The sequence below is a fragment of the Diorhabda sublineata genome, chromosome 2, assembly GCF_026230105.1.
Source record: "Diorhabda sublineata isolate icDioSubl1.1 chromosome 2, icDioSubl1.1, whole genome shotgun sequence".
NCBI lineage: Eukaryota > Metazoa > Arthropoda > Insecta > Coleoptera > Chrysomelidae > Diorhabda > Diorhabda sublineata.
In genome coordinates this window covers 15,942,347-15,954,672 of record NC_079475.1, presented here as the reverse complement: position 1 = coordinate 15,954,672, position 12,326 = coordinate 15,942,347, and the positions used below count along the sequence as shown (strand labels likewise).

The window sequence follows — 12,326 nt, the reverse complement described above, 5'->3', positions numbered from 1 at the left end:
ATTTTGAAAACAAATTAATCTATGAGCTGTGACGTTTATGGTACACGGTAACTTTAGCTCCCGTCTTAAGCAAATTCCACTGTTTCAGTCTTGGACTTAACACTTCAGCTCCTTCTTCTCCTTCTAATTGGTTATTCAAATGCTTGGGGTCTGACAAGAAGATGTGAATTCTGTTTCAATTTCTCCATTTTTCGAAATGCTTCAACTTTCTTCAACAGCATAAAATGGAGAAGACACGGAAACTTCTTTCAAATAAGGAATTGTATTTGTTACAGAAGACAACCTCGAGTATTTTACCGTATGCTTTGATTTCCTGAGCATCTGATATCGGTCAAGCAAGACATTGTTGAATATTGTCTATTAAACCAAGTGGTCAAATTTCTGTGACATGAGATACTGCAAATGTGTATCACCGAATATTTATCCTGGTAGGCAGTATCCAGGTTGATATATGCGGAACGATTTGGTTCGAGTAACTTTGATTATTGCCTAGTATTGTTAATATGAATCTAATAGTTGTATTTTCATACTTTTTCACTTCACATCATTGTTTGTTTGTGGGTAAATCCGAAGTTTCGCGACACAATTTTGATTTCAATTATGAAGGTACTTTAATCATTTACGAATAAAAACTGTTATATTCGAGTTTTATTAGAAAATCTCACCACCTCAACCCTCCAACCTCAAAAAAATTCTTCTCACACGACCACTCGTTTCTGAGTTATAGGCATTTAAAGTTGCGAAATCATAACTTAAATTTAACTATATTTTCTAAATTATACATTCGAAGATTATGAATTTTGAATGGATGATAACGCACGTCAATGGACTATGTTTAACGGAATAAATAATTTTACACTACCATCTAAATGTCAGAGGTAAATCATGCCCAATGATTAACAATCTGTAACTTTCACAGGGACAACTTGTACAATATAAAGACAGCAAAAATGAATTTTTGAATAAATTGTTTAACAAAAAGGTACTCCGAAAACAATTATCATAAATTGTAAACATTTCTAATTGAACGACATAGCAATGAACATCATGTTACCTACATAGGAAAAAATTGAAATGTAAAAAATTTAGTTGGTTAACCCACAACTTATCAAATAAAAACAAAAAAACTATAATGAATGTTCGAGGTCAGCACCTTGCACTTCTACACACTTTTTTGTGATTTTGTCTTATAGCATCACAATGAAAGTTTATTGTATCGATCATTTATTTTGTTGTGTTTACCGGTATTGTGAATTCCAGAAAATAGAATCCGTTGTATTCAGTTGAAGAGAACGTGGTGACTATACAAATGGACCTCCTCTACCAATCCACCTATTAGGAAAAATGTTATCTAGATGATTTTTTGACTCATTTAGGAATTGGAGAAGAGCTTCATCGTGCATAAACCATATCTCACTGCGAATGTTTAGAGAAATATCACATAACAAGGTTGGAAATCATTTTGGAGAAATTCTAAGTACCGCTGACCATTCAGGTTATTATCAAAAAAATATGGTCCTACTAAATTCGTACCCACTATTCCTGCCTACACATAAAGACAATATCGATGTAGATTCATAAATGTGAATTATGAAAAATGATAAAACCAACTTCATCAATAAGCAGTACTTTCCCAACAATGAATTATCAACTCGTTTATCTAAAAACCAACGAGCGTAGACAATACTTGCTAGATAATCCTCCACGTTTAATTTTAGTAAGTATTTTCAATGAATAATTACAATTTATGATAATTTTCTTCAGAATGTCTCTTTATGACGAATGGTTTCTTTGGTATGTACAATGATCTTATATCTTAATCATAAATTCTATCAAGTTGAACAAAGAGTACTTTTTTGTTAAAAAATCTATTAATCTGTAAAAGTTGCGGATTGTTAACCATTGTGCATAAGCCAAGATAGTGGTGTAAAATTATTTATTCTGTTAAACGCAACTTTAAAAGCCTACAACTCAGAAACGAGGGGTCATATGAGAAAATTGTTTCCATATCACAGCATCAAGTACCGGAAAACCCTGTATAAACATTCCTTAATCTAGGAGTAAAGCTAAGTATCGATAGTGAAAATTAATATAAATTTTTGTTCTTGAATTCAGAATTATTAATAAATTTTCCAGAATTTTGAAAAGCGAATTTTGTTTCTCCAAACTATTGAAAATAAAATAATTGACCGAAAGAAAATACGAGTTAAGAACATAACCAAATCTAATCCACTGGTTTTGAAATCCAGTGAAACTATTGTAATACATCGCAAGGTTTCCTAACATTTACACTAATAGATAAAATTTTAGTTGGCTAAATACTATAGGGAATGGAAATAGACGAGATGAATTATGTGAGGCATGCAAACATTTAGCAAATTTTAAATAAGAACTTAAGGTTAAGAAGGATCTGACTACCAAACTTTAATTATGCCGTTATATAAACTTTCGCAATTGCTTAACACTGATATCTCAATAATTTAGTTATTTATTCATAATTACCTAAATGAACCAGATTGTCGATGTATCTTCCGGGTGCTGGACCAATAAATTATAAATGAAAAAGTTCAATCATCATGCGATCTTTACCTTTTCCTTATAGTAAGGTGTCATTGGAAATGTCAAATACTACGCATCTGGAACGGTTGCACACCTCGAAATAATTTCTTCTTACTTCAATTATTTGGAAATATGAATAAAAATTTATATATAAATGTACCCACAGTGGCTTGTATTTTTTTAAACCTCTTCTGATTTCTATTTTCGTAGTTTAATCGCTTGATCGCACAGATATAATCTTATTAACCTTTGGAAAATTATACGCTTTCTTGGAGTTCGGTACCATCGTCCGAAAGATAAATACTGGTGGACAGTATTTGATTAATACATTATTAGTATTGTGAATATCTAAATTTTGCATGACAGCAAATGCTCATTCAGTATTTATCCATAAGGATGAGCATCTTGAAAGGAATCTGGTACAGAATTTGGTAGAATTGTGGCATACATTATTGCGTATCGAAACGTTGATATACTAATATTTTATTCATTCTGTATTTGAATGTACTTTAAAAAGCGTACGTAGTTTAGAATGTAGCTTATTTGCTTATATTAACCTTGTAATAAAAGGTTTTTAGGTAGTTTCCAAGGTTTCCGATTGGCAGACTCCTACCTTACTATAAGGGAAAGATTTTTTTCCAAATGCATGTTGAGTGCTTATTTTTTGCTATCCAACTTCGTAGATTATCAACTGCATGATTCTGTGATAGATAAAGCTTGTGTTTTTAAAAATTCGTTGGATCTAAATTTCCTCGGCTTATTTTTCATCAAATAAGTGTTAGTTTCTTGCTAAATCTGTTAATACCTATTTCGCATGAAGGTTTATTTTGATTGCTTATTTTTGTGTTAATTTGATTTTATTTTTTCGTTTTTTTTTTAGTTATTTCAGTTGGATTCACCCAATATTCAGTAGTTGATGTTAATTGTTGCAATTTTTATAATTCCAAGGTAACCACTAAATTATATCTACAAATATATATATATATATATATATATATATATATATATATATATATATATATATATATATATATATATATATATCACACCCCTACATTTTGCAAATTCCTTACAAATTAGTGACAATGCACAATTCAATTGAAGTAATGTCTAAAATTATTCTATTAAAAAAGCTTGTAATGTTTAACCAATCTACTACCTACCAAGATTAGTAGACACTGAAATCCTAGGAATATGATTTTTTTATTCCAGGGAGAGAAAGAGGGAGAAATGCTTCATTATTAAAAAATTGTTGTACAATTTGTAGACAAAAGCTTGTAAAAACTAAAAAACAAACATAAAAATAACAAGATCAATATAAAAATTGAAATTATAGGTAATAGTAATAGGTAATAATTAGTATATAAATCCATAGCAAAATTGAACCAGTATAAATCATGCCCGGAATTTAATATTATTAGAATAGAAGTCGTTTACAGAGAGAAAAATACGAGAAAAGACGATATCGATTTGATTTCAATTAGCAAGTGATTGTGCATTTTTTAGCATTGTAAAATATTGAGCCCTTAACTAATTCTGAACGTGGACTAGATAGGTGAAGGTCCTGCTGAGCGTTTCTAATTGGAGCGTGCTTACGAATTAGGCAAACGGATTCAAAGATTGGTAAGGAAGGAATAGTCAGAATTTTTAATCTTTTAAACAAGTCCCTGCAGTGAGCCCTGCAGTAAATATCTAACAGCTCTCTTGTAGTTTTAAGATTCGCTCAAATTGAGTCGCACCTTACGTACCCCAGAACTCCTATTTCAAGGAATTGTACACAAAAAGCACTAAGAATTTTACACATGCAACGACGTCAATGTTGGTGTTATGTAATACAAAAGGCTGCAATATATTTTTATATGATAAAACTTTAGTTTTAGAAACGTTGAGATACAGATTAGAATCGCACCATGATTCAAGGGTGATTAGGTAACTAGATATATGGAGTGCTGTGAGATCAGAGTTTCCATTATCTTCTGTTCAAACCACATCATAAAATGGATTTTTGTAGGTTTTTGGCAATTTTTCTACATTCAAAGATCTATATCTCAGGTTCTAATATAGCTACAGAGTTCATTTTGGTTTAAGAACACTCGCTGAAACACCTTCTTTCTTTTGACTTTTTGAACACTTAAATCGGTAGAGTTGGAGAGGAGCTAGGCGCGGACATTCAATGTGGGGTTATGGATTTTTGTAGGTTTTTGGCAATTTTTCTACATTCTAAGATCTATATCTCAGGTTCTAATATAGCTACAGAGTTCATTTTGGTTTAAGAACACTCGCTGAAACACCTTCTTTCTTTTGACTTTTTGAACACTTAAATCGGTAGAGTTGGAGAGGAGCTAGGCGCGGACATTCAATGTGGGGTTATGGATTTTTGTAGGTTTTTGGCAATTTTTCTACATTCTAAGATCTATATCTCAGGTTCTAATATAGCTACAGAGTTCATTTTGGTTTAAGAACACTCGCTGAAACACCTTCTTTCTTTTGACTTTTTGAACACTTAAATCGGTAGAGTTGGAGAGGAGCTAGGCGCGGACATTCAATGTGGGGTTATGGATTTTTGTAGGTTTTTGGTAATTTTTCTACATTCAAAGATCTATATCTCAAGTTCTAATATAGCTACAGAGTTCGTTCTTTTAGTTCTTCTAGTTGTTTGTTTATTTAGTAAAAAAATTTAATAACGCCATCCGTATTCAAGATAAAAATGTATACAATTTTTATTCACTATTTTAACGAAACTACTGCCAACATTATAATGAAACTTTATGTGAATAAGTTTTTATATCTGACTCTCCAAGAGGGCGGTAGTTACACAGTTCTCACCAAGTAGTATTGAACATAGCTTTTTTAAGGTAAGATTTATCAGTCAAAAATGTCAAGTAAACTTAAACATCATTCGATTCAACATCAAAAAGTTTCCTACCATTTTCGAAATATTTTCATTTCAAAATTATCGATGCTGGTATAAATGCAGATTCATAAATTTGACTTTCATTTTACCGTTGGCATTCGCGGGTAACGTTTACCGTTTGACGTCTATTAACCCTATTCATAAACTGCCATTAACCTAAAAATTTTGTTATTCTTTATGAGTTGTGTTCTGCTTTTTGTTGTTTGTTTGGTAATATTGGTAATAATTTTGTTTGTAATCTGATATTTATATACGATATTATGGAAACTAACTAAGAGGTTTTTTATTGGGAGCATTAGGTAAAATCACGTGACAAACGCAAACGGATATGTTTGGCTCTTTTCTATTGCTACAAAAGCTGCTACGAACGGAAGAAGGGAAAAAATTAAATTCGTTCATGTTGAAAGTAACCAACAACAGATGGCGACGACAAACGGCAACTAAGAATGATCTTATACATTTAAATGTTTCAAATTTTGTCAAACGGCAACGATAAATAGGAAGTCAAGTTTATGAATCTGCTTTCAAAGTAAAGATAGATTTATCAATTTTTATTATTATTAATCAGTATGCAAATACATGTTAAAAAATTGAGATTGAACAATTTCCTTTCCTGTAATATTTCACAAAAATTTTGATTTCCTCTTAAGCTTTCCATAATTTTTGGATACTTATTATTGGTGATTCAATTAATCGTTATCCAACAGCATGAGAAAAATGGCAAGATGAACAAATATGTTTTCTTTAAGTATTTGAAGGAAACTTAAAGAGCAGCTGCTACATCTTTGTTATAAAAAGCAAAGCTAGATGATGTATCGTTAAAAGTAGATTTTTGTCAAATAGTACAACAACAAGTACATTACAATTCAAATTTTTTTCAAAGTATTCTTTGTACAAACACACTACTGGTGTGAAATTTATTGACATGAAAATCTCCACAAATTTTCCAAACATGTTCACTGTATTTGATTCTTTAATATCAGAACCATGAGCAACCGGCACTGTATTATTCTACTCGCTCCGGAATTTTGGTATTAATGTTCTCAACTCTCTGTATACAAAACCATATAAAAATAATGTGAATTTTTTAATTATAATCTCATCTTTTTGAGTATCCTCTGAATAAATACTGTCGATTTAATCTGATTATAATTAATCAAATTAGATACGGAAAAAATAATTTATTATCCATGTATCTTATCAAGACATTTGGTTTTGATCTACGAGGATGGTCCCAGAAGTACCTGGCCCAACAATGAAAACAAACATTTTGGAGAAAATATATTCATTTCCTTTGAGCTCCTCTCAGCGTTGTTCAATAATCTTCTTATAATAAGAATAGTCAAGCTCCTCAAATTAGTCATTAACTGCAAATTTTTGATCAACGAACAATCAATTTTGGCCATTGCAATAACGGATATGTGAGCTGGTGCATTCTCTTGTTGAAACACCACTCTCTTCTTAGCCAAATGCGGCTGTTTTTGCTTGATTTTTTTGATCAAATGTTGCAATAAGTTCGCACAATACTTTCTATTGGTAGTTTTTCCTATTTCAAGATAGTCAATGAAAATTATCCCACAAGCATCTCAAAAAATCGACGCCATGACCTTCCCCGCAGATGGAACTGACTTGGCCTTCTGTGGAGCCGGTTCTTCCTTTTCAGTCCATCTTCACATTTCTGTTTTGTTCCATTTTGCACCCATCATGCGTACCACCTGCTTTGTAAATTTCCTTCAACATTTCTGGAATCGTTACCTCGTTTGGTTGACCACTGCGATGTTGATATTCGGAAATCAAACGGCTGTACTCAAACTCTGCTACCCAATATTTTTCTGTTGATAACGGAGGAGCAGTCTCACTCAGAGTAGAGTATTGTATTACATAACGATGTCCAATTTTTTTCAAGCTTACAAATTCACTGAAAACGTTCAATATTGATGGCTGCCAAAGAATTACCAAACAACGTGGCGTCTTTAAACTTGAAAAATATGCTGAATAGATTGTGCCGCCTTCTCTAGGTCAGGCTAGGTACTTCTGGGACCACTTCTCGAGAAAATAATTTCCCATGGATTGATTATAACAGAAGTTTTAACACATATAGAAAACTTTATTCTAAATGTACAAATATTTTTACCTTCCCACCTTTTGAGAAATTGACAGTAGAATATTCAAAAGTAGATACTATTTTTTTAAGAGTCAAATATATTCTCTAAAAACGGTCAGTACTGGAAGTTTTTTATAAGATAAATTATTTGTTGAACATTGATATTAGTCCTTTATTTACTTTTGACTGGATTTTTGTTTAGTTATACTTATAGTTTTTATATTTAGATTCGTCTTAAATAAGTTGAGAATGAATCACATTCATCTAATTTTTGAAGGTTGTATGTTTCTTTGAGCTAATGATAATTTAAACGTTTCCGTTTACCAAATGAAAGTCTGTAGTCAAAATGTTTCTCGGTCGATTCAATCACTCAAAAAACACATTTCGTAATATACGCGCACACATACCAATACATGAAATAATCTCATCCCCACAATCTTCACACTGTGTTATTTTGCCTTTGTTGCATTTTCTTACCAATAAACTCTCTCCTTTTCTCAGTATTCAATATCAAATTCGGTGAATATAAACTATTATACTGCTCACAAGAACTGAACATAATGAAATGGTTGTTCTTGAATTCATGTTACAAAGTGATATTAGATCCAAACCTCTTCTGTTATCACGTCAATTCAGTTATTCGACACGGATTGGATTCAACTTTAATCCATCGTTCCACTAGAATCGAATTTCCCCAAGTCCAATTACTGGGATAAACCAATCGCTTCAAATGATCATTCTCGAAATTTGCTTTCACACTGAATAACGAAAGGCAAATATCAGGATTTAAGGAAATAAATTGCAGGTGTATATATGTACTTCTCAAATTACTATTACTACTATTACTAACATTCAATAAATAGACGCTGTAGTATTACTAGTCGCTGAAAAGAGAATTTATAATTGGCAATGTTCATATCTTTGGTAAATGTAGCACAGTGAAGAACATTAGATAAATAGATAGACTGAAATCTAAGAGGTTTTTATATGCACTGTGACCTAAAAGCTGCATCGTTTCGTATTCGTTACTTTGCTAAAGTTGAGTTAAGACCTATAGCTCTTCGTACAAATCGAGAACATTGATTAGCGCTTTGAACTGAGTCAACTTCAAAAAGGTTAGTCTTTGCTTTCAAATGGAAATTATGTGTTCCAGTGTTTCAACGCTTGTTTATAAAAAACCTTCAGTTACCGAAATTTCTAATTTTCATTCTCACAAAAATTTCCTTTCTTCCTTACGGCAACGTAATCTGCATAACCTACAATGTATATGTTTGCTTGAGTAGGTTTTCAGAAATTCATCTACTAAATCCATTCATATACTACATACCTTGACAATCTCAACAGTTAGTCATCATTATCTTTCTTGATGATGAAAATTATCTCGTTTTTTGGAGCAATTCAATCATTTTATTTCGCAATTAACGTGTCCCGCTAGGTAATGTCTGTTCCAATATTAATAATTCTTATAAAACTGAAATACCTCCGACAGTTTGAGAAAAAATATATACTCAATACGTACATACTAAATAAATAAACTTCTCTACTCTAGCTTTACAACATATTGAGCTGTAATATTTTCATTTTGATATAAATTCGCCCTATTGATTATTCATATGTGTTATATTCTTGGTTTCTTCCATATCAATATCTTCTCTTCACGTTTTCCTGTACTGTATCATACGGACTTTTCTTTGGTATTTCTCTTGTGCTGATCCAACCATCTCTTGCGCTACTCTGTATATCATCCTTAATACGTAACCAAATCACCTCAATTGTTTATGCAAAGTTGACAGTATCCATTTTACTCTCAATTTTATTTTATTACTTCGTTTCTTATTCTACGAGGCAATTCTTAGCCTACTATAGAACCAAACGAAATTTCAATGTCAAAATATTTTATTACTCGACATATTCTCCTCTTAATTGGATACATTTATTACAGCGAACCTGCAACATCTCTAGACCTTTCAGAAAAAAATGTTTCTTCTTGCTCTGCAAACCTGACCTCCACAGCTTTTATTACCTCCTCGATGGAAGAAAATTTACGATCTTTTAAACTTTTTGAGAGATGATAACCGTACGGAGCCAAATCTGGTGAATAAGGGGGTGTTCTAGTAATTCAAACCCTAATTCACGAATTTTTTTCATGGCATCATGAAATTTGTGTGCAGGGGCGTTGTCATGCAAAAACAAAACACGTTTTGATAGCTTTCCGCGTCTTTTCTCTTTAAGCTTTTCCTGTAGAAGAGTCAGTAATGTCAAAAAGTAATCTCCAATTATTGTTTTGCCCTTATCCTGAAAATTAAACATGATTACTCCATGGCAATCCCAAAAAACTGAAGCAAGAATTTTTCCAGCAGATTTTTGGACACGAAACTTCTTAGGTCTTGGAGAACCAGAGTGTCGCTATTCCATCGATTGTTGCTTTGTTTCTGGATCGTAGAAATGTACCCAAGTTTCATCCATAGTAACAATTTGGTTTAAGAAGTCTACATCGTTTTCAAATCGAGCAGAGATCGAACGCGATGCTTCTACCCTTGCATGCTTTTGGTCAACGTTCAAACATTTGTGAATCCATTTTGCAGCAATTTTTCTCATGTCCAAATTGACTTGAACTATATGATGAACGCGTTCGTATGAAATATTCAGTGCTTCAGATATCCGTTTTAGCCCAATTCGACGGTCTGATAAAATCATGTCATGAACTGCATCGATATTTTCGGGGACTGACACAGAAACTGGCCTTACCGATCAGTCATCATTTTCAATGGAAAATTTACCTCTTTTGAAAATTGCAGTTCAATTTTTCACGGTCGCATACGAAGGACATTGATCGCCAAGGGTATTAAACATATTTTCGTAAATCGGCTTACCTCTTAACCCTTTTAAATACAGGTACTTGATGATGGCTCGATACTCCAATTTTCCGATTTTCACAATTACGGTGAACATCTTTTTTCTTTTAATTTATGGCATAACTCTGGTTTACTTTTTTGACGTCAAACTTTACACTAACACTTCTAATAAGTTATTGTTTGTTGCTATGGTATCGCAATATTTTGTTTATACATTGAACTGGTCAAGACTAACTAGATATCAATACAACCTCGTATATCTTCCTGTAACCCCTTTTAAAACTCTTGTCTTGTCCAACTTTCCATTGCGAATGTTAAATATGACTTTGACTATTGGTTTATAGACTGTTAATTTTCAATATTCTCCACAGCAAAAGGAAAATCACAAGCCTTCAATTAGGACTAATTTCAATCACTGGAGATTTCCGATTCGCTCTCTCAAAAACGGCAATTCAGTTGTTTTCAATCGTGTAAGGATTTGTCATAAGTGTTTTCAAACCTTCTGCCTTTTTCTTTGCATTCGTGACAACCTCCAGCAGAAGGTTGATGGTTGGAATCCAGCCCGCCAACTATCCCCTTAAAATAGATATCTGGTGCTACTCGGTATATTACTTGCAATATCATCCTTGATACGTGACCAAATCATATTAATTGTTTATGCAAAATAGACAGTATCAATTTTATTCTCAATTTCATTTTATTATTTCGTTTCTTATTTTATCTCTTCTTGTAACCCCTTTTATAACTCTTGAATATTCTGTATCCACTGCTTGAATATTATATGTTTGGTGCTTTGTTGGTCTTGTCCAGCTTGCCCATTTGAATGTTAAATATGGGTTTGACTATCTACTTATAGACTGTTAATTTTCAATATTTTTCACAGCAAAAGGAAAGTAACAAAACTTCTGTTAGAACTTCTTTTTCAATTACGATACACTTTGCAGCGTGTAGATGTTCTCTTCAAAACTTCTAATATATTATCTGAAGGCACCCCTCTTCTGCACGACGAAAAATTATTGTCTCACTTTAAGTGCCACACCAGTCTCTTGTATTCCGGGGCCACGAATGTTGTCCTCTACTTACGTCGATCTTTCTTGTCAGTATGACCTTGAGAGTTGAATACCTTGTTCCATGCAGGATGTGTCCCAAATAAGATAGTTTTCGTTGTTCAATTACCGCGACCATTAGTCTTCGCAACAGCCACATTTCCATTGCTTCTATTCTGTTTAATGATTTCATTTTCAGAAACCACGATTTGTCATTAGTCTTCATTAGTCTCCACCAGAGGGTTGATTGTTGAAATCCAGAATACAAGCTGTCCCCCTAAAAAATAAGTTTCTGGCACTACTCTGTATATTATTTAATTTTCCATACATCAGAGTTACACCCTGTGTATAACTAGTAATTTACAAAAAACTCTGATTATATTGAGAAATCAGTTACTATCAATCTCAGACTTTCAAAGAAAAGTATTTGAATTCTTTTTTATGGTTTTTAATACTTTGATATGAATTTGTTATCAAATAAAATCACTAAAATTATTGGCGATTTAGAAATTTATAAATACCATGAAATGATGTAGGATTTCTATTATCTTGTTAACTTAACTGTTAATTTCTGAAATACTGAAATCAGAAGAAAATTTTGTTATTTATTTAAAAAAATAATTATTCATTGGAAGTACACTCAACAGAAATCGAATTTATCACTTCAAATGATCTCGTTACTTATTATTACATACCATTTTTACATATTTATAACTTCCTCTTGATACAATCCAACATAAACCTGGAATTCGCATGTTTTATAAAAATTATTTTGTGTGTATACCATATTGTATGTGTTCATGGTTCTAGTTTATAAAATTGAGAAATACACTTTAGAATACGTGAAT

General features: G+C 32.1%; 1 protein-coding gene across 15 annotated transcripts in view; it reads left to right on the top strand.

Annotated features, from left to right (window-relative positions):
• LOC130452669 (coiled-coil domain-containing protein CG32809) overlaps window positions 1-12,326 on the top strand; it is a 389,513-nt gene that overhangs the window by 370,748 nt on the left and 6,439 nt on the right. Inside the window, exon 22 of one of the 15 annotated variants that reach the window (XM_056792055.1) lies at window positions 3,440-3,507. The exons of the other annotated variants lie outside the window; for them this stretch is intronic. Coding sequence (XP_056648033.1) covers window positions 3,440-3,472 — 33 coding nt within the window. The 3' untranslated portion in view covers window positions 3,473-3,507. The remainder of the gene's footprint in view (window positions 1-3,439; window positions 3,508-12,326) is intronic. 15 annotated transcript variants of the gene reach the window in all.